Source organism: Amblyomma maculatum, chromosome 1 (assembly GCF_055883805.1).
Source record: "Amblyomma maculatum isolate TAMU_Amacu chromosome 1, ASM5588380v1, whole genome shotgun sequence".
Lineage (NCBI taxonomy): Eukaryota > Metazoa > Arthropoda > Arachnida > Ixodida > Ixodidae > Amblyomma > Amblyomma maculatum.
In genome coordinates, this window is record NC_139344.1 from 109,493,271 (window position 1) to 109,515,156 (window position 21,886).

General features: G+C 45.5%; 1 protein-coding gene across 1 annotated transcript in view; it reads right to left on the minus strand.

Annotated features, from left to right (window-relative positions):
- LOC146203479 (tachykinin-like peptides receptor 99D) overlaps positions 1 to 21,886 on the minus strand; it is a 72,166-nt gene that overhangs the window by 17,297 nt on the left and 32,983 nt on the right. The window contains exon 2 of the mRNA XM_084585688.1: positions 13,893 to 13,993. Within this exon, the coding sequence (XP_084441814.1) occupies positions 13,893 to 13,993 (101 nt within the window). The remainder of the gene's footprint in view (positions 1 to 13,892; positions 13,994 to 21,886) is intronic.

Here is a 21,886-nt window from a genome sequence, read left to right on the forward strand (position 1 = left end):
GTAGGTAGGTAGGTAGGTAGGTAGGTAGGTAGGTAGGTAGGTAGGTAGGTAGGTAGGTAGGCCTGCCGGCCTGCCTGCCTGCCTGCCTGCCTGCCTGCCTGCCTGCCTGCCTGCCTGCCTGCCCGTCCGTCCGTCCGTCCGCCCGCTTGCCCGCCCGCCCGTTCGCCCGCCCTCCCGCCCGCCCGCTCGCCTGGCTCCGCTGGACAGGCCGCCATTGGAAACTGCCCTGGCAACGTTTAATGCTAGAACCCTAGCTAGTGAAGCTAGTTTAGCAGTTCTGTTACAGGAACTAGAGGGTATGAAATGGGATATCATAGGGCTTAGTGAGGTTAGGAGGCCGAATGAAGCATATACTGTACTGAAGGATGGCCATGTACCGTGTTATCGAGGTTTACCAGAGAGGCGACAACTAGGAGTAGGTTTCCTTGTCAATATGTATATAGCGGGTAATATAGATGAATTCTATAGTATTAATGAGAGGGTGGCAGGCATCGTAATTAGGCTTAATAAGCGATATAAACTGAAGGTTGTACAGGCCTATGCACCCACATGTAGTTATGATGACCAGGCAGTTGAAAGCTTTTACGAAGATGTAGAATCGGCAATGCGAAACGTAAAGACGCAGTATACTGTACTAATGGGCGACTTCAATGCGAAGGTAGGAAAAAAGCAGGCAGGAGACCAGGCAGGAGACCAGGCAGTAGGCGACTATGGCACTGGTTCTAGGAATTAGCAGGGGGGAGTTACTAGTTGAGTTTGCAGAGCGCAATTACTTACGAATCATATATACCTTCTTCAGCAAACGGAAGAACCGGAAATGGACATGGAAAAGTCCTAACGGGGAGACTAAAAATGAAATTGACTTCATAATGTGTTCAACCCCCGCTATTATGCAAGATGTAGAGGTAATCGGGAAAGTGCGATGCAGTGACCACAGGATGGTGAGTTCCCGAATTAGCCTAAATCTGAAGAAGCAACGCAACATTTTAGTAAGAAAGAAACCCATCAATGAATTAGCGGTGAGGGGGAGGGCAGAATAGTTCGGGATCTCGCGACAGAATAGATATTCAGCTCTAAACGAGGATGGCGACATTACCCTAGAATCAGTGAACAATAACTTCAGAGATATCATTACTGAATGTGCGGTAGAAGTAGGCGGTAGGATAGTTAGACAGGATACCGGTGAGCTGTCTAAGGAGACGAAAGATTTGATTAAGAAACGCCAGAGTATGAAAGTTTCCAATCCAACAGACCAGATTGAATTGGCCGATATATCAAAGCTAATCAATAAGCGCAAGGTGGCCGATATAATGAAGTATAACATGGAGAAAATTAAACATGCTGTAAAGAACGGGGCAAGCCTTAAAGCGGTAAAGAAGAAATTGGGCATAGACAAAAACCAGATGTATACGATAAGGGACAAGGCGGGCAACGCCATCACGAATATGGGCAAGACAGTCAAAGTAGCCGAGCAGTTCTATACAGATCTCTACAGTAGCCAAAGAAGTCAGGACCGTAACGAGATTGGCGGTAGAGAAAAACAGTCAGACGTTCCACCAGTGACGAAGGACGAGGTCAAGAAAGCATTAGAAAATATGAAAAAGGGGGAAATCAGCTGGAGAGGATCAGATAACAACAGATTTGCTGAAGGACGGGGGGGGGGGGGGGGATATCGTGTTAGAAAACCTGGCAACCCTGTATACGCAGTGCCTGGTGTCATCGACGGTACCGGAACCATGGAAGAATGCAAACATTATCCTCATTCATAAGAAAGGGGACTCTAAGGACCTTAAAAATTACAGACCAATCAGCTTACTGTCGGTTATGTATAAGGTATTTACTAAGGTAATCGCTAATAGAATCAGGACAACCTTAGACTGCGATCAAGCAAAGGATCAAGCAGGTTTTCGGAAACGGTACTCTACTATCGATCATATTGTGAGCCCTCCACGGATCTTCTTTCATTTGTACATACCATGATCTTCTTCTTCCTCTTGTACATACCATCATCATCGTCCCGCGGCGCCGGCTCTGACGCGCACTTGGGTTTTCTCCATCAGATTAAACGCTGACACGGCATACCTTGCCTTGCCTTCACGACCTTGCCGTCTGGACCTGACCTTCTTTCACAAGTGGTGGAGGTGAAATTTGATCCCCATGCTGCCTTGTGTCCTGCCTCTCGCTGGAGCTACGTTCCGGTCGCCGTTTAACAACTACCATCGTCATGTACCGAGAGCAGTCCCGACCCGGCCGGACCCTCTACCTCGGCTACACCGCCGTCTCCGATGGTGCCCACACGACAATTCGACCCGCCGCTGTTCGCTGGTCGTCGCGACGAAGACGTCGATGACTGGCTTGATACTTATGAACGCTGCAGTGCCTACAACCGGTGGGATGATGCTTTGAAATTTTTGAACGTATCTTTCTACCTTATTGAGGTCGCCAGAAATTGGTTTATTAACCGCGAGCCCAACACCACAAACTGGCCCACTTTCAAGCAGCAGTTCCGACAGTACTTCGCCGACCCGGCTGTTCGGACGGAGATCGCAAGGAACAAGCTCGCTACCCGCCGTCAAGGTCCCGATGAGTCCTATGCGTCATACATAGAGGCCGTGCTAGCACTCTGTCGGCGTATCAGTCCCACCATGCCGGAATCTGAACGTGTACACCATGTCTTGAAGGGAATCAATTCAATGGCTTATACCACCCTAGTTGCCCAAAATCCATCAAGTGTTGATTCCAATATAACGACCTGCCAACGCCTCGACCAGCTACAGTCTTCCCGATTGCAGCCCGGCTTCACTACTGCCCCGACCTCTACTGACCTCGACCTACGAGCCATGATTCGAGCGATAATCGGCGAGGAGCTCCAAGCCCTCAGCCCTTTCTGCCGGCACGGGTGCGATTATTCGTCTCCTCCTTCTAACGACGCCGGCCTCCGCCACATCATTAAAGAAGAGTTGGCCACTATCAACCACCCTGTCACACCTGATCCTCCTGCACCTCGCCCAGCACCGACTTACGCTCACGTCGCTGCATCCTCTGCTCCTTTTGTTCCCCCACCCCAAGCACCACCCTACAACCACATCAACGCCATGACGACGGCTCAACCGACGCCACCCTATTACGCACCTTGCCGCCCCTCTCGCCCAGTGTGCTATTATTGTGGAATTCGAGGACATATATCTCGCTTTTGTCGCCGACGCATTCAGAACGAGCGACGTGGTTATGACGCCTTCGAAAGTGACATACCTGCATATTATCAGCGACGACCAATTCCCAACCAACCTCGTCGATTCTCTCCACCGCCGGTATCCTCGTCTGAACCAAGCCCATGCTCATGTATCCCGACGCCGGTCTCCTTACCCATACCGCCGCTCTATTTCGCCACTTCGACCAGCAACAACTGTTCCTGTCCGTAATTCGGAAAACTAAGCGATGCAGTTTCCGGAGGAGAAACTGCACTTTGCGAACTTACAAAAAGTCCTCCTCATCGCCCGTACAATATGATTTCTGTTTTAGCTGAAGAATTCCCGGTCGAAGCTTTGATTGACACAGGAGCTGCACTTTCTGTTATTCATGCTGATTTGAGCCACCGTTTGCGGAAAGTAACGACACCATATGATGGACCTGAACTTCGTGGAGCAAATGGCGTGCCTCTGCACCCTTCAGCAAAATGTGCAGTTCGAGTTGTTATAGACGGCGTCCGCCACCATGTGCAGTTTGCTGTGCTTTCACCGTGTGCGCATTTGATGATTTTAGGATGGGATTTTTTGTCAACCACTTCAGCGTTAATTTGTTGTGGCGACCGTGTCATCCATATGACAGACAGTGATTTTTCATCTGACATATCTGCACGGCATCATTTCCTCATTGCCGCAGCTGATACTGTATTGCCTCCACAGTGCGAAACACTTATTACCGTTGTTTCCGAACACATCAGTGACGGGGATGTACTCATCGCACCATCTCATCGTCATCTTGCACGTGGAATCGCCTTCCCATCAAGTCTTGTACGATTCCGCAGCAGCTCAGCAATAGTAGCTGCCACGAACACTTCCCGTGAATCCCTCGTGCTGACTAAAGGAACTTCCCTGCCATGCATAGTGGATGCTCACCCTATATCCATGATGGTGCTCACTGCCCCGCTACCGCCGCAACGTAATTCATCGAAAGTCTCTCTTTCCATGCTGTCGAAGACAATCAATCCGAACCTCATGCCACACCAAAGACAAGAATTGCTGCAATTGCTTCAAGCCCACCAAGCCATTTTTGATGCCACTTCCCCACCACTGGGACGGACTAGTGTTGCACATCACCGCATCCTTACCGAAGGTAACTCAATTGTACGCCGACGACCTTATCGAGTTTCTCTCTCGGAAAGAAAAGTAATTGAAGAAAATGTCAATGACATGCTCCGTCGCGATATTATTCGTCCATCAACAAGCCCATGGTCCTCCCCAGTAGTATTAGTTAAAAAAAAAGGACGGATCGGTGCGATTTTGTGTTGATTATCGCGCACTCAACAAAATTACCCGCAAAGACGTCTACCCGATGCCGCGTATTGATGATGCCTTTGACTCTCTCCAAGGTGCCGAATATTTCTCGACATTGGACCTCCGCTCAGGTTATTGGCAAATACCTATGCATGAGGACGACAAAGAAAAAACCGCTTTCGCAACTCCCGACGGACTTTACGAGTTTAATGTTATGCCCTTCGGCCTTTGTAACGCACCCGCAACATTTGAAAGAATGATCGATACTGTACTTCGTGGTCTCAAATGGAGAACCTGTTTATGTTACTTGGATGACATTGTTATCTTTTCGTCAACTTTTACTGACCATCTCACGCGCCTGAATGAAGTCCTCACGTGTCATGCTTCAGCGGGCCTTCAGCTCAACACCAAGAAGTGCCACTTTGCAGAGAAGGAAATTAAAATATTAGGACATCTGGTTAGCCATGACGGCATTCGCCCAGACCCTGAAAAAATAACCGCGGTCTTGAACTTTCCTCGTCCGCAACGGACTACAGATTTGCGCAGTTTCCTCGGCCTGGCATCCTATTTCCGGCGATTTATAAGACATTTTGCAACTATTGCTGCGCCACTTCATGAACTACTTAAAGCGCGCAGCTCTTTCGTGTGGAATGAACAGTGCAACACTGCTTTTAACGACCTAAAGCACGCCCTCACATCAGATCCAGTTCTTGGCCACTTTAGCGACAGCGCTCCTACTATCCTGCACACTGATGCCAGTGGTCACGGTCTTGGCGTTGTACTTCTGCAGCGCGATGCAACTTCACGTGAGAAAGTGATTGCATTCGCCAGTCAGACCATGACTCCAGCTGAGAAAAACTACACCATTACCGAGCAGGAATGTCTCGCCGTCGTCTGGGCTGTTCAAAAGTTTCGCCCTTACCTATATGGTCGGCATTTCGCAGTTGTGACCGATCACCATGCTCTTTGCTGGTTGTCTTCGCTGAAAAATTTGACAGGCAGACTTGGCCGCTGGATTCTACGCCTGCAAGAATACCATTTCGACGTCGTATATAAATCGGGCCGCCAACACCAAGACGCCGACGCTCTTTCTCGCTGCCCGGTTTCGGAATCAGCCTGCTGTTTTTCTTCACAATGCATTTCCACCTCTGACCACAGCCGATCATCGCTTCCACCGACGCATATTACGGCAGTTTCTTTTGACGACTCTGAGAACAAGCACGCTCTCCGCTCACAGCAATTAGCTGATGCCTACTGTCGGCCCATCATCGACCGCCTTATCGGCGCTTCGAGCCCACCCAACTCTAAGCTTCACCGACAGCTTCGCAATTTCAAGCTTGAAGATGGCATACTACGCCGCTACGTGTATTATCCTGATGGAACTCGCTGGCTCCCAGTCGTACCACGTGTGCTTCGCCCACGTATACTAGCGGCTTTCCACGATGACGCTACTGCAGCTCACCTTGGTTTTAACAAAACATACGACCGCGTAAAAAGACGATTCTTTTGGCCTGGCCTGTCTACCACCGTAGCTAAATACGTTGCTTCCTGCCACCTGTGCCAACGTCGCAAGCGGCCGACTTCTTCCCCCGCTGGTCTTCTACAGCCCCTTCCCTGTCCCGCCACACCATTCGACGTAGTCGGCATCGACTTATATGGTCCCCTACCTCTCTCCAATGGTGGTAACCATTGGATTATAACAGCTGTCGACCACCTTACACGCTATGCCGAGACGGCCCCTGTACCGACTGGTTCCGCTGAAGAGGTAGCTAATTTCTTTTTGCGATCAATTGTATTGCGTCATGGCGCTCCTCGGGTGCTTCTAAGTGACCGCGGGACGGCCTTCTTATCGACAGTCGTATCCGAAGTTCTTCGTGCGTCATCGACCCTCCATAAGACAACCTCAAGCTACCATCCCCAGACTAACGGTCTGACTGAGCGATTTCACCGCACCCTATCGGATATGCTATCCATGTACATCACACCGGATCATCGAAATTGGGATACTGCTCTACCATTCGTCACATTCGCCTATAATACTGCAGTACAGCGGACTACCGGTTACTTCCCATTTTTCCTCGTTTTCGGCCGTCCTCCCACTACAATCCTCGACACTTCCTTCTTCTCTACGCCCGACTACTCCTCATCATTATCAGCCCAGTTCTTATCCCGTGTGGCCAGATGCCGTCATCTTGCCCGCCTCAACACAGAAGCGTGCCAGCAAGACCGCAAGAGTCGCTACGATTCGAAGCATCGCGTCGTCTCTTTTCGTCCTGGTGACGAAGTACTGCTCTATACACCACTGCGCACCCCTGGCCTTAGTGATAAATTTCAGCACCGCTATCTTGGTCCCTACAAGGTAATCAACCAAACTTCCCCAGTAAACTACCAAGTCACACCTGTTGATCCCCCAGCTGACCGACGCCACCGTGGAACTGAAGTTGTTCATGTATCTCGCTTGAAGCCGTTTGTGCGCCGCGGTACATCGGTTGGTTAGGAGCGGCCAGGCTGGCCGCTTCCGCCCCCCCCCCCCCCCCGGGCAGATTGTGTGAGCCCTCCACGGATCTTCTTTCATTTGTACATACCATGATCTTCTTCTTCCTCTTGTACATACCATCATCATCGTCCCGCGGCGCCGGCTCTGGCGCGCGCTTGGGTTTTCTCCATCAGATTAAACGCTGGCACGGCATACCTTGCCTTGCCTTCACGACCTTGCCGTCTGGACCTGGCCTTCTTTCACAATATCCATACCATCAATCAGGTGATAGAAAAATGCTCGGAATATAACCAGCCCTTATACATAGCATTCATTGATTACGAAAAAACATTTGACTGTGTTGAAACCTCGGCGGTGATGCAGGCATTGCGAAATCAGGGGGTAGACGAGCCGTACGTGAAAGTGCTGGAAGATATATATAGTGGCTGCACAGCAACCATAGTTCTGCACAAAGAAAGTAACAAAATTCCCATAAAGAAAGATGTTAGGCAAGGAGACACAATCTCCCCAGTACTATTCACAGCTTGCTTAGAGGAAGTATTCAGAGACTTGGAATGGGAGCAGTTAGGGATAAGGGTAAATGGAGAATACCTCAGTAATCTGCGATTTGCTGATGACATTGCCTTGTTAAGCAACTCGGGGGATGATGTGAAAATAATGATTGGTGACCTAGACAGTAAAAGTAGAAAGGTAGGCTTGAAAATCAATATGCAGAAGACTAAGATAATGTTCAACAGCCTCGGGAAGGAACAGCAGATTACAATAGTAGTGAAGTACTCGAAGTAGTAGGGGAATATGCCTACTTAGAACAGGTAGTAACCGCAGATCCGGACCACGAAAAGGAAATAACAAGACGAATAAGATTGGGATGGAGTGCATTTGGCAAGCACTCACAGATTATGACTAGCAGCTTACCGGTATCGCTAAAGAGGAAAGTATATAAAAGTTGCATCTTACCTGTACTCACCTATGGGGCTGAAACGTGGAGGCTAACCAAGAGAGTTCTACTTAAGTTGAGGACAACCCAGAGGGCTATGGAACGAAAAATGGTAGGGGTAACATTAAGAGATAGGAAGCGTGCAGAGTGGGTCAGAGAAATAACTCAAGTTACCGACATTCTAGTGGAAATTAAGAAGAAGAAATGGGCATGGGCAGGACACGTAGTGCGAAGAGGATAACCGATGGTCGCTTAGGGTAACAAACTGGATTCCAAGGGAAGGAAAGAGTAGCAGGGGGTGGCAGAAGGTTAGGTGGGCTGATGAGGTTAAGAAGTTCGCAGGGGTCAAGTGGATGCAGCTAGCACAGAACCGGGTTAAGTGGAGAAATATGGGAGAGGCCTTCACCCTGCAGTGGTAAAGTCAGGCTGATGATGATGATGATAACTTTAAGGTGCCCGAAGGATTATGGCCTAACTGCAAATTCGCGCTAGGTAGGTCTTAATATAATACTAATGTTCACCGTAACTATTGCGCTGTCATACAACTTGTCTATAAAATCTGCCAATCTGGCATTTAAATCTTTCTTCCCTGAACTGTTGGCGTCTATTATAAGTATATGCTCTATGTCACTCGTTATTGCGGCGTAGGTACAATGCATTGCTTGCGACCGTGTTACCGTACAAACGCATGATTAATGTTGTAAATTGAGAATATAATAACTCCCTCAGTCAAATTAATAGTGAAGGCTCTGACAACAATGCTTTTTAATTATTTTTTGTTTATGGTTTTTAGCGATACATTTAGAAGCGTTTAACCGGAATAAGTGGGCTACGACTTTTGCTCAGAATGGTTAAAAAACTAGTTACTGCTGTTCCGCCAGCACACATTTCTTTTTTAACCGTAGGAAAAAGCGGGCGTGAGTGGAAGCAAGAACATAATAAACTATGCGGTATGTTGTGCACATACGTAAGCATGCTAGAAGCTCACAGATGCATCTCTTGCATTGCCTCATCTGTCTCTTCGCACGTGTGTACTTCGAAAGCGAGTAATTTCATTGAGCTGCTCCATACACAGATGGCCGATAGTAACCTTGCGTAGCGACGGCCAACCTATAGGAAGCTTGGATGAAGCGGTGAATGCTGGGTAATCCGCCATGATGTTGTCGCTGCCAAAGAGCTGCAACAGACAACGAAGCAAGGTAATGCCACACAGCCTTGTCTACATGCGTGGTCGCGTAGCAGACGATGCTGGCGCGATCGGACAGACTGACTGCGAGTTCTTCTCGATTCTAAAAATATGTGTGCACGAGGGCGAGAAGGCAAGTGATTCCTCTAGCGACGCCAACGCGAATGGCTCGCACGGGCCAATACACATCGACGCCAATCCGGGCTATATCAAACTACTTGCCAGAACTAGAAATCATGAATCACGCCGACGGGCAGCCAGGTCCGGACGCATAGTGCAGCCATTCGTTGTCGCGTCGCTTGAACAGGTCCACGTCGCACTGATTTGCATTTCGTCATATCGCGGCCGATATTCTGGGCGCAGCGTCGATGCGTACGTTTCTCAGGAATCTGCCGACAATTGCACGCACGTAAGGGCAGCGCACAAAACGCCGCGTATTTGCTCGGTGGACCGTCGAAAAAGACTAGGCACTTGCTCAATTCAGCCTGGCTGCGCTGCCCACCGTCTGCTGCCAGCGACAACATGGCGGATTACCCAGCATGCTTCGCTTCATGCAAGCTCCCTATAAAACGCAAAATATCCATTGCCGTGCGGAGTCACGTAGCTCGCGTTAGCGTGCGCTCACGCAACCGAAAATCTTTGTGCATGTATGAAGCGGTAGAGGTTTGAGCCATGAATAGCGCCGTTGACGACACTTTTCGTTGCGATGGCGGAAGTTCCCTCTTAAAGAACATCTACTTGTTTGCGCCGTCACTGACCGCGAGAGAGCGCCCCTTACATAGGGGCTATCCTCCACGACAAGAACCGTCCTTCAGAGACCTGAGTTGCGTAAACGATGTAAATAAAGAGGGAAATGCTTAACCTGAAGACATGCTCGCCAACAAACAAACAAACAAACAAACTTGTCAGGTAAATCTGCGAGGCTTTGGCTCTATGTCAAATAAAATGATGATGAGCGGTTACGCCCGGCATTTGAGAAAGGTATGAAACATGGGTATTTCGCTATGTTTAATGGGACAGATTTTTTGCGTGTGTTCTTGGAACACATGGCGATGTCGAATGAGCACAGAGAGCGCATCCAAAAAGGTACGTCACACTGTCGAGAATCGTGGCACGTTGAAACGTTCGCTGGGACCCACGGTCATAGACTGCCTTTTGTTCATCATTAAACGCGGCAACTTTGGTTACGAAGTACAAGGTTAAAATACTGTGGTTAATCATTATGAATCCCCTCCTCGTGTGTTGGCATCGTGCACTCAAGTCTTGTTTTGTGACCCCATTGAAACCCCTCATGTGAGACATCAACACCGAAATCTACAGCTCTCCAAAGTGCCCGTTTTCGAATAATCTTGTGCTTCTTCCAGCGTCGTCTGTAATTGCTCAAATGGCTGCATCCTTAATTGCGTCAGATGGCTCTACACTTTCGAGAGAATACGAGGAAAGAACGAGCGTTTCGAATAGGAACTAAATCATTCAACAAAAAAGGGGTCCATTTTACTTGGAGCTTTCAGTCTTCCTACTGAGCAGTCGTAATCTTTATGCCGCTTGCGGAAGTGAGAGACCCAAACAATAGGACTTGCACCTTTTAGGCGCGAGGATAATTAAGGTCTTAAGTGCTGCATAACTTCAGCGTCATTAGCAGTAATGAATGCTTTGTCCGGCAATTGCTTCAAAGCCTCTTCTTTGCTCACTAGGTACAGCAGATCTCGAAAGCCTTTCTTTTCATTTTTCAAACAATCCATTGCACCTCTAATCACCAATTTCCAAGCGCTGTATTTGTAATACGCAGAATCCGGCTGTGCATTGCGTTCTTGTCCCAGCATGTTGGGTTCATGAGGCCGAATATGGCGCTATAACCGAACGAAAATGTTCGTACCGCAGCTGCAGGCGCCGGATAATTTGTTACTGGCCGAACTGCCTTCGTCATTGAATTATTTGGAATGGCTATTAAGGTAATAAGAGGTGCGAAAGATAGGCAATATGCTGGCTCATTATGAATTTATAACAAAGAACTAAATAAAACGAAAACGTTTTTCACCAGCTCGGTGTAGCTTTTCAAAGGGAAAACAAACATTATGCTATGAAGAAACAAGAGAGACGCTCGGTAGTTGGAACGAATCGCAGTAACAACGTCAGTTTATTCTGTTGCGGTCTCGGCTACGAAATGTCAGCTAGCTTTCTCTCAAGGCATGTGCAACAGTCGATATTCGCTTAGGCAAGCTCTACTTGATCGTTTTTAGCGCATACGCGCCGAAATGACAGAAGTGTGCACGCTTTTCCCCTTTCACAGGTGTTTCTACAGTATCAGGACACGTTAACTGTTATATACATTTAATAGAGAGGCACATGCTGCGGTAATATTCTGAACCTTGACGAGTTTTTCAGTCGCGTTTACGTCATGTAAGAATCCCTCTCACAATTTTATTCGGTAAGATTTTATTTCACAATATTCTGCATTAGGAAGCTCAGAGCAAGTGGTTATGCGTAAACCCGAGAATCATGTGTGAAGAAATCATTATTTATCAGGAAAACGTGTCAGGAGTGGACGATTCAGTTTCCTATTCCCTGCTTTTCAGACCGTCCTCTAGCAGTGAACATTGCAGAAACGAGGCAGTTAGATATCCGAAATTAGCGCAGCCCAAGCAGCATGGCAATAAATTTTCAAGAAACTGATAATTGAGAGACAATGAAATGCCGCGCAAATTAGGTGCGGACAGTACAGTATCCTCATGAAACGATAACAGCGTTACAAAACCTGAAGCAAACTTTTTCAGACTAAAACGCATTCCCTTTCTACCGATTCATAACTTGGGCAACATGCACGAAAAAGCTTCTCCGGTAAGGCACTCAGATGCGACACTGCAATGTGACACTTCACGGAATTTGCATGCTGATAACCATGTTTAAAAACTTACCAAATGCACGAGCATGCTACTCAAAGTAAGTTTTTCTTATCACCTAATATCGGACTTTTTGACGCCTTATTTCTACAATATGTTTTCAACCCTTTGCCAGAACAACTTGGTCTGGTTCCCGATAACCTTTTCAAACATAGACAGGCTGAAAAAAATAGAAAAAAAGGGCCGATGTCTTTGAAAAATATTGGAAACAGTTTTGTTCTCGTATATCAGAATAATCTGCTATAAGATCGAATTTTATACGATGACCAGCCTTCAGGACGCTTATAGTTTTCTGCTATATATTTTAAAAAAGGTTCCCTAGTTATTTTCTACTGTAGCCTTGACTCCTGGGTACGAGCGAAGGACAAATATTCAAAGCAAGCTATTTTGCTGCACACCATATGCATAGGCCATCCAAAATTACATTTGTCTAACAGTGCCTTACATTATTTCGCAGTTGCCTCATAATTAAAAGCGTAGACTAAGGAATCTGGATTTGCACCGTACGTTCAAGAGCGACCTTTGCTTCATGTTGAAAATAACATCAGTAACGCCAACATTGTTTAATCATCGCTATAAAAAAGCTAAGGAAATAGAGCCTGCTTTTTAAACAGAATGAAGTGTACTTAAAAAAATATATATATTACAAAACAATATTACAACAATATTACGATATTTAGTGGCACCTCGTGCGTTCCGTCATTTCGAATGAATTATAGCCATCAAATCCTTTGCAGTGTTATTCCTCACCTTGCTAATTTAACTGGAGTGTCTTAAAAACCTGGCTCTATAAGCTCTGATCTGTTTCATACACCTTCCTATTTATTTTATTTTTTTATTGATATGTGCATAAGTATTACCTCATTTCATTGTCAATCGCGTTATGTCAATGTTTTCAACTTAGTCATTGCAACAAATTTAAACCACGTGCGAATATCTCGCTATGTATACTTAGTTATTTTTTACTTTTTTTTTGTCAGCCTTCAGTTATTGATTCTTCTTACAACAGAAAAGGGGTGCACTGTGTAGGCCAGCAAATCTTTGACGTTTTTGTATGCATCCCTAACATCACCGCTTATGTTTAAGAAAAGGTATTTGCGCTTTCTCCATGGTTTAATTAGCTCCCTTTTCGAGATGCATAAACTGAGTGCTCAGAAGGCTACAGCCAGAGCGTAGTATAACTCAAATATATAGTCGGCGCAAAAGTCAGGTTAGAGCAAATCATATAGACGACAAGTGCATATGTACCAGTATTCGCGAAAATGTGTGAAATGTCACTGATGATTCCTAATGTGTCTAAAAGCTTAGCTCACATGGAGCGTTTTCTGTTTGCAATATAACCAACCGCGCGGGATACCCAGGAAGTGCGTTACCGCATACAAAGAAACGCCCCATACGGGTCAGATTTAACACGATTTGTAGAACGAGGGCAATGCAAACTCCATATTTGTTCTGAAAAAATACCTGTGTTCCCAGTCATATCGGTCTCATATTGGGTTTTCGTCTTATGAGTGATTGTGTTCTTTATTCCAGAATCCTACAGAAGCGTTCACGAGGAAGAGGTTCATGATTGTTGCAGATGGATACAAGTCGTGAAAGCACGCTTTTTATCTAAATTGCTCGAGGATATCTGTTTTCTGTTTCTTTCTGAGCTACAGCTATTCGCTAAACTATGAAAAACTGGGAAACATAGCTGTGGAACGCTGGACGTCCATGATTCTCTTATGGTTTTTTTTTTTTTTCCTGTGGTGAGCTATTGACATGACATGACTGCCTATATAGCTAAATAGCGCAATTCAAACTTTCATTCCTGGCGTCGAATGTAACTACCGGGGAAATCCGCGAATTACGCGAGAACTGGTGAGCTACAACTTACGAGTTTATGGCGGGGTAAATCTCGGCGAGAAGATTGTACGACTGGTAGGGGAGCCAGCAGAGGGCGAAAGTGACGACCACGATCACCATCATCTTTATCACCTGCGAGAAGAAAAAAAGATAGGAAGGAAAAAGATGAGGAGGCAAGGCAAGCAGACCAAATGACAAGGAGGTTGGGTGGAAGGGTCTGAAGATGCGGCGGATGTAGAGGGAGAAAGCTGGCACCGAAATGAAAGGGAGGTGACTCAAAAAGCTCGCTTTTGTGGCCCGCGTAATAGTTGAGCATCGCCGTTGAGCCGGCCGCTGCGTGCTGGCGCTACAGACACTTTAGAATGTCGAGAAAGAGGGGAAGCAGGCATTCACTCGGTCCGAAACGCACACAGGCGGGAAAGGGAGGAAGTGAGCGCACCATCAATTCTTACGCGAGACGATGCGACGATTCGTTCTTGCGCTATAACCATAAAGTCGTCCTTCTTGCCAAAGTATACACACACACGCGCGCGCGCTCCCACCGAATAGAGGCGGATCACGGTTTTTCGCAGCTTTTCTCGTTTGTGGGGCGTTCGAGGTGGATATTTTCGGCACATTCTGTCGGAAACGCAACCCACCCCTTGCTCGGAAGTTTGTCCTCGATCGAACCAGGGCCAAGCGGAAGCAACGAGCGCAATGTAAACCGCAAAAAGAAGTAAGAAAAAAACAAAAACGAGAGGAGGGCGCGAGGCCGTTGAGCGAGTGATAGGATGGTTCCTATCGGTTCATCGCTGGCACGAAATAGGTTCCACATAGCATCTCTTATACTGACTTCCGTGCTATTGTTTTAAGCAAATACAGAAGAGGGCTGATAGCGCAGTTTGTCTTGCGGCTGGATGAATGTTCGCGAGAGCGACTTGCATATGGCGGCGCGGTTATCGTGTCGGCGCAGTGGCACGCGCTGAGTGCCACGGTTGCGCGATGAAATTGCTGCACTGGTCCAGGGTGCCAGATTGCGATATCGAATATTCGAAACTATGCTGAAAGAAAAGAATTGTTTTTTTTTTTTTTTTTTTTTTTTTTTGGTCGCGTGCATTTGAGAGCACCCCAAATCCTCGTAGCTATTGGTCCTATTGAAAAGTGCGCGAACTTGCTCTGAGCTGCTGAAGTAAGGTGCGTTATTTGGCTCATTGATTTTGCGTTTTCCACAAGTGCAGGTACATTTGCCGTAGGAAAGTGTTGCTTTCTCTGTTCGAATGTCGCAACATTGGATAGACATTTTTTCTTATTTGGACACTGCTACAGTGTTGGTTGGTTGGTTGGTTGGTTCATGGGAAGGGAAAGACGCAGTATCTGTCACACTTGCGCTGTGGACACCTGAACCGCGCCATAAGGGAAGGGATGAAGGTGGGAGTGAAAGTGGATAGAGAGAAAGGGGGGCCGTAGTGGAGGGCTACAGAGTAATTTCGACCACCTGGGGATCTGCCGTGGTTTATTTTGGTATACGTATACTGCCCAGGTAAATTGCGCTACAGGATTTTGGCATGTACACATGTGTTGAATGTCCTGCTATTTATTCTTTCTTTTTTTTTTATGCGGCCCTTGCGCTGAACATTGCTACCGGTGGGCATCCAAAATTACGTATCTATATTTTGGTTTAGCCCCGTCAGCGGCAAGCTCAATGAAATGCTTTTCTTTCGTGCTTTTATTACACGGTTGGCGGCATACCGAAAAAATTACAAATGATATTCTGTGTACATAAATACAGCATTCATTATTGAGCCGAGTCTAACAGTTGTTTCTGTGGCGTCAATATAGCATGCCAAAACTATATTTATTGATTTCAGTGCCGCAGCTGAATAAGCCTGTCTTAATGATTGCCTGTTTAGCAAACAAAATTCTTTGAGATGCAGATTGCCTTCGACGTGTGTAGAGCCCCTCGTTTAACCGTCGCTTCAAAAAAAATGTCGGCATCATTATTGTCCAGCCCTTATTGGTGCCAATTGAGTATCATGGTAGTTATTATGCAAATCTTCTATATTTACATACAAGAAATTTGAAAATTTGTAGAGTTCTGAAAGTGCTATTTTTATACAGCTTTTTTTTCTTCTCTTTACTGATTTCTATTTTTAATAATAGTAATAATAATAATAATAACAATAATAATAATAATAATAATAATAATAATAATAATAATAATAATAATAATAATAATAATAATAATAATAATAATAATAATAATAATAATAATAATAATAATTCGTTCACAGAAAGGAAAGGCGCAGTTTCTGTCACACTTGCTCTGTGGACACCTGAACCACGCCGTAAAGGAAGGGAGGAAGGTGGGAGTGAAAGTGGAAAGAGAGAAAAGAGAGTAATTTCGACCACCTGGGGATCTTCAACGTGCGCTGACATCACACAGTACACGGACGCCACTACGTTTCTCCTCCATCGAAACGCAGCCGCCGTGGTCGGGTTTGAAAAAAGAGCTATGTGCGTGTTAGAGTTTAGTCATGAGATAAGTATCACTAGCTAAAGTAATGCATATGTAAGTTGATGGAATTTTACTTTTGACATTTAGTGGCATTAATAAGTTGCAGAAATCAAAACTCAATATAAATTGTGAGTGGCTGTTAATATCGAACATCAAAAATAGGAACTTAGAAGCTCGCCAACTTGGATTTCACGTATTGTACATTTATAAAATGGCATTGCTTTAATTTTTCATGCATGAAATACTGACACCGTTTGTGCATTTTACGTACAACAGGTTAACACAATTTTGGTGACTGTGCCACTCGAAGCGACTAGGAACATATAGGTCCAATTCGTGTAAACAATTTCATTGAACTTTCAGATCGGTGCTTTTGACCTCCAATATTTTTGAGCCACAATGCCCACTAAGAAAATTTATAAACCGGACTCACCTTTGATGCTGACAGTCTACAGTGTCTGAATATGGCATTAAGCCTAAAAAAAAGTTTCTTACCTGAATCTAGTTAATTAATCGGCTAACCATTAAACCTTTTACGTGCATACCTTTTGCGTTGCTGTACAATCCACCTGTACAGACTGCGCCGGGCTATCTGTCACACTTTTTAAATACATATTTGTCAAAAGCAAAAAAGTAATTCCGTAAAGGACAGTTAGTAAGTTTCTCGAAATTTAGCCCGTCTATTCAAGATTAAGTTATATATTGCAGCGTCCTTATTAATGCAGCCCAATCACGACTGATAGTTTCAGATATAGAAGCAGGCAACAGTTAAATTTCCCTGACGACTCGTAACGAGATCAAGATATTGACTAGCTAATTATTTGAGTACTTTAATGCGTCTACCATTCTCTGAACCTCTTTTGGCTGTTTTTTGTTTTTGTGGAACACTTGAGCGGGAAATAAAAGCAACAACAATTTCTGGCAATGTCAAGGTCAATTTATTTGTTTTCACGATTGAAAACCACATGGAAGATCAAAATTAAGGTGGCGATGCACACATGCCCACATCAGCGTACTTACGCACTTACCGTGCAGGGCAAAATTAAGGTGGCGATGCACACATGCGCCCATCAGTGTACTTACGCACTTACCGTGCAGGGCAATGCTGACGCTTATGGCTGGTATAAGGCAAATGATGTAATGGTTGAAGCAAGTACCATAACTAAAATGAAATGAGTGAAGAGCTGTGTAAAATTTTGGAAAATGGCTTAATCACAGCCAGGAAAACAAAAATCCCTATGTTTGGTTTGTGGGGTTTAACGTCCCAAAACGACTCAGACAATGAGAGACGTACGCCGTAGTGGAAGACTCGGAAAATTTAGACCACCTGGGGTTCTTTAACGTGCGCTGACATCGCACAGTACACGTGCGCCTTGCTTTTCACCTTCACGGAAAAGCGGTCGCCGAGACTGGGATTCGATCCCGCATCCTTGGGAACAGTAGTCGAGCGCCGTAACCACTGCGCCACCCCGAACGGGAAAACCCTATATGAAAGGAAGATTGAACAACCCTTAAAGCATGTACCTTTTCTTCTGCACCTTTCTCCCTGCCTTCATGACTTTTTAAAGATGAACGAATCATAAATTAGAAAATGAAAGAATGAAATGTAGGGTATAACATTGTGTTTTTCAGCTGCTCATCGGGCATCGTTTTTTTTTTTTTTAGTTTCGTTTCAAACAGGTTTCTATAATCGGCACCATCGCACCCTTCTTTTACCTCTGCTATATGTGTATGGCTAAATCAATGGGCCATAATTCACGAATTAAAAGAGTAGACAAAGTACTGCATTGATTTCATCATGTAGATGAGCTCGCGCGAAAGCGAAGATAACAGTAGTCATAACACTACGAAGTGCAAGAAGATTAAACGACCATCTCTCCTTCTTTGAATCCGATATGCATATTTTGCAGGTTCTGTTCAAAGGGTCCCATTCATTCATTTATTCAATCAATCAATCAATCAATCGATCAATCAATCAATCAAGCAAGCAAATCAATTTCAAGGGTGCACGCAAAAAAGCCACACTGGAGCTTGACTGTGTGGCTGCGAACATTTCAAGTATTGTTAAATATTGTGCATAAGCAGCGACATATGAAAATAATGTTTCGGGAAAATAAGTTGTACAGGCTTGACAGGAGAAGAAGTATAATTAAAATTGTAAAATGAGGAAGGAAAATGTTTATGAGAACAGTACACGAATTTCGCAATGAGGGAAAGCGTAGAGATAGGTGCAGAATAAATTTTAAAGAAACCGAACAAAGGTTCAGAGTGAACCCCAGTCCGCTAGCCAACATTTCGACAAGTGGACTCGTCTTCGTCTGGGCAGTGTGGTCATCACTGATGGGGTTTATATAAGCTTTTGCTTGCGAGGAAGGCAAGACAGAAAGCAGGGGGGGGGGGGGGGGGGGGGATGGAGCAAGCAAGCAGACGAATAGGGGATCCGGGGACCTGTGATCCCCCAAACTAAAAGAGATAATAATTACTAAAAGAGATAATTGAGAGAAAGTTACAAGCGTTACGTTATGGCAATGGTTGAGGGTTTCGATTCATGGAGAAGTAATTGAAAAGATGTTTAGTCGTGACGTTGCGTGGGTTGTTAGCAGTGCTTGTGAACACTGGTTGGTCATTCGGCTTAGACAGATGAATATACGATGTTTCAGCATGCTGCTGAGACTCTTCTTGAAAGTCATTTGGTTGACATGAAAAAAAAAAAAAGTTCAGAATGAAAGCATGACACATGGTACCTTTAAAGACTATAAAACATTTAGATTACGTTGTTCAGTAATCTCCAAAATCATTAGATTTGTAATCGCTTGGTAGTAATTCTCTTCCTGTGAAGGGAAACGGGCTGCAAAGGGTTCTATGTGGCCGCTAATAATGCCGAATATTTTAATCTGGTAACATATACCCATACGTTTGCAGTGGATTCCGTCACTGAAATTTACCCATGCGACATGTCCTACGATCAGCTTACAGCAAATGACGGGGATAACGGCAAACGAAAAATTTCTATTTGCACCGCTTTTGTTCAGAAAAAGTTGCTTGAAAATCGACTGGCGAGAGAGCGTTATTCACGGTATAGTCAAAGCGGCTCACGCATTAAACATAAAGGCGCTTTCATAAGAGATGTGAATTGTCTTATGCACGCGTGTCTCTTAAACGCTCCTCCATCTGAGTTCTGTCCCCAGCGAACTTTGTTAAAAGTGTTTTGTAATACGGGCAAGCCGTGTCACTGAGCAAATACTAAAGGGGGCGGATTGTTATTTAAAAGCTAGTTGTAGCGAAGATTTTCCTTCTATTCAGAACCTTTGTTGAACTGAGAGTCACTAAAACACATATCGTTTGGAAACTTGCGCAGGGCATATCAATCAGAGCAAGTAGGTATGCGAATAATTAGTTCAAAGATAAAACTATCTACACGAGTACTAATATATGCCATCCGGTATCGACTACCGAGGATTACGGCCTAAAATCTAGATGCGTCGTTCCAATGCGAGCACCGAAGTGTAATTAAATGTGCATTTATTCATCGTGCCTTTGTTGGAGGAGGTATGTACCGACCGTAGGCAGAAATTATACGTCTTACTAGCTGTTCTCCCCGCTTAAACCTGCTGAAGAAAAATTAACTTCCCAGAACTTTTCCGCAGCTGTCGAAAAACAAAAAAAAAACGAAACAAAATGAAGAAAAAATTAACAGGATGCTCCAGCTTCACCTTATAGAAGAAGCGATAGCACCTTAAATGGCAGCTTTCGATTCCGAAAACTTTTTCCGTTTTTTTTTTTTTTTTGTTGTTATATGCATGGTTCTGGAGAAGGAAAGACGTAGTATCTGTCACCTTTAGTTGGACATGTACATAATTTGTAAATTGTTATACGGGAAAGTAAAGGCGCAATGCCTATCCCAGTTCTCGGTGGACAGCAAAACTGCGCCGTAAGGGAAGGAACACAGCCTCAACAACTGGCCCCCGTTCGTCCTACCTCATTCCAAAGGCTTCTGACAAAACTCGAGCAGAAACTGTAGTACGACGACGGCTTTTTGAACAGAACGAGGCAGGCGTATACGCTTTCGCGCATGACATTGATTAAGCTTAAGCTGTGCTAATTGTCACAAAAACAGCGCAAAGACGTGTAAACGCTATCTTTGGATAGATTATGTTGGTTCGTTTGTGGGGTTTAACGTTCCAAAGCGACTCAGGCTATGAGAGATGCCGTAGTGGAGGACTCCGGAAATTTCGACCACCTGGCGTTCTTTAACGTGCACTGATATCGCACTGCACATGGGCACCTTGTTTTTCGCCTCCATCGAAAAGTGGCCGCCGAGGCCGGGATTCGATCCCGCGTCCTTGGGAACAGTAGTCGAGCGCCGTAACCACTGCACCACCTCGGCGGGGCGGATAGATTATGTGTATGCATATATACATTGATATGTGGCAAGGTTAGTCCAGGAGACAAAACAGCTGATGACTTGGCTGAATGCACCTGCAACTCTCAGCACCAACAGCAGCTACCACTTTGTTTTCAGTCTCTGTTGTCGCTCGTGTTCTTCTGCCTTCTGGAATGGCGTATTCAATGGCTTCTGCAGTGGCGAAGTTACATTTCTTCGCGTTCAGGTGAAGGCCAGCTCTTTGGAAAACTTCGAGAATGGCATCAAGGCAATGAAGATGGCTCTCGAAGGTCGAAGAAAATACAATGACGCTCGAATATTGCGGGCGCATTACACAGGCCAAAAGGCATCACCTTGAATTGATACAGGCCATCGGGAGTGACGAAGGCAGTCTTCTCTCGGTCCCGTTCGTCGACTGCGATCTGCCAATAACCGGAACGAAGATCAGTCGAAGAGAAATAGCTGGCACCGTGCAAGCAGTCGAGGCCATCATCTATCCTGGGTAATGGGTAAACGCCCTCCTTCGTAACCTTATTAACGCAGAACCTCCAAGTATTGTCCTTTCTTTTAACAAGCGCGGCAGGTGAAGCCCAACGGCTGTTCGAAGGCTCTATAATGTCTCCTGCCAACTTCCTGTCTACTTCATCTTGTATGAGGCGACTCGGTAAAGTTTCCTGTGAATTGGGCTGGCGTTTCCAGTATCGATGCGATGAGTAACTCGGGACGTTTGGCCCAAGGGGTGGTCACAAAAATCGAAAATACCACTGTACGAAGTCAGAAGGCTCGTAAGTGCTTTAGAACGATCATGACGCAAGTCAGGAGCAATCACTACTGATATGCGGGCCTCTAAAGGTGAGGACGGTGCAGGTTGTGGCGGATCTTCAGCATTCCAGTTCCAGTTCAGTCATTCAGTCGTGTCCGACTCTTCGTGACCCTATGGACCATGTCACGCCACGCTTTCCGGTCTCTCACTATCTTCCTAACATCACATAACTTACGGTCAGGTAAAAGAGCAGGTACATGAAAGTCAGACAATGGGTCATGTGGTGAGAAAAATGCCCTCAGGAAGCACCTGCACAAAAAAGCTGAAGTTGAAGAGCGGAATATAAGTGTGTTGTTCGCTACGTGCACAATATTGTAAGGGAGA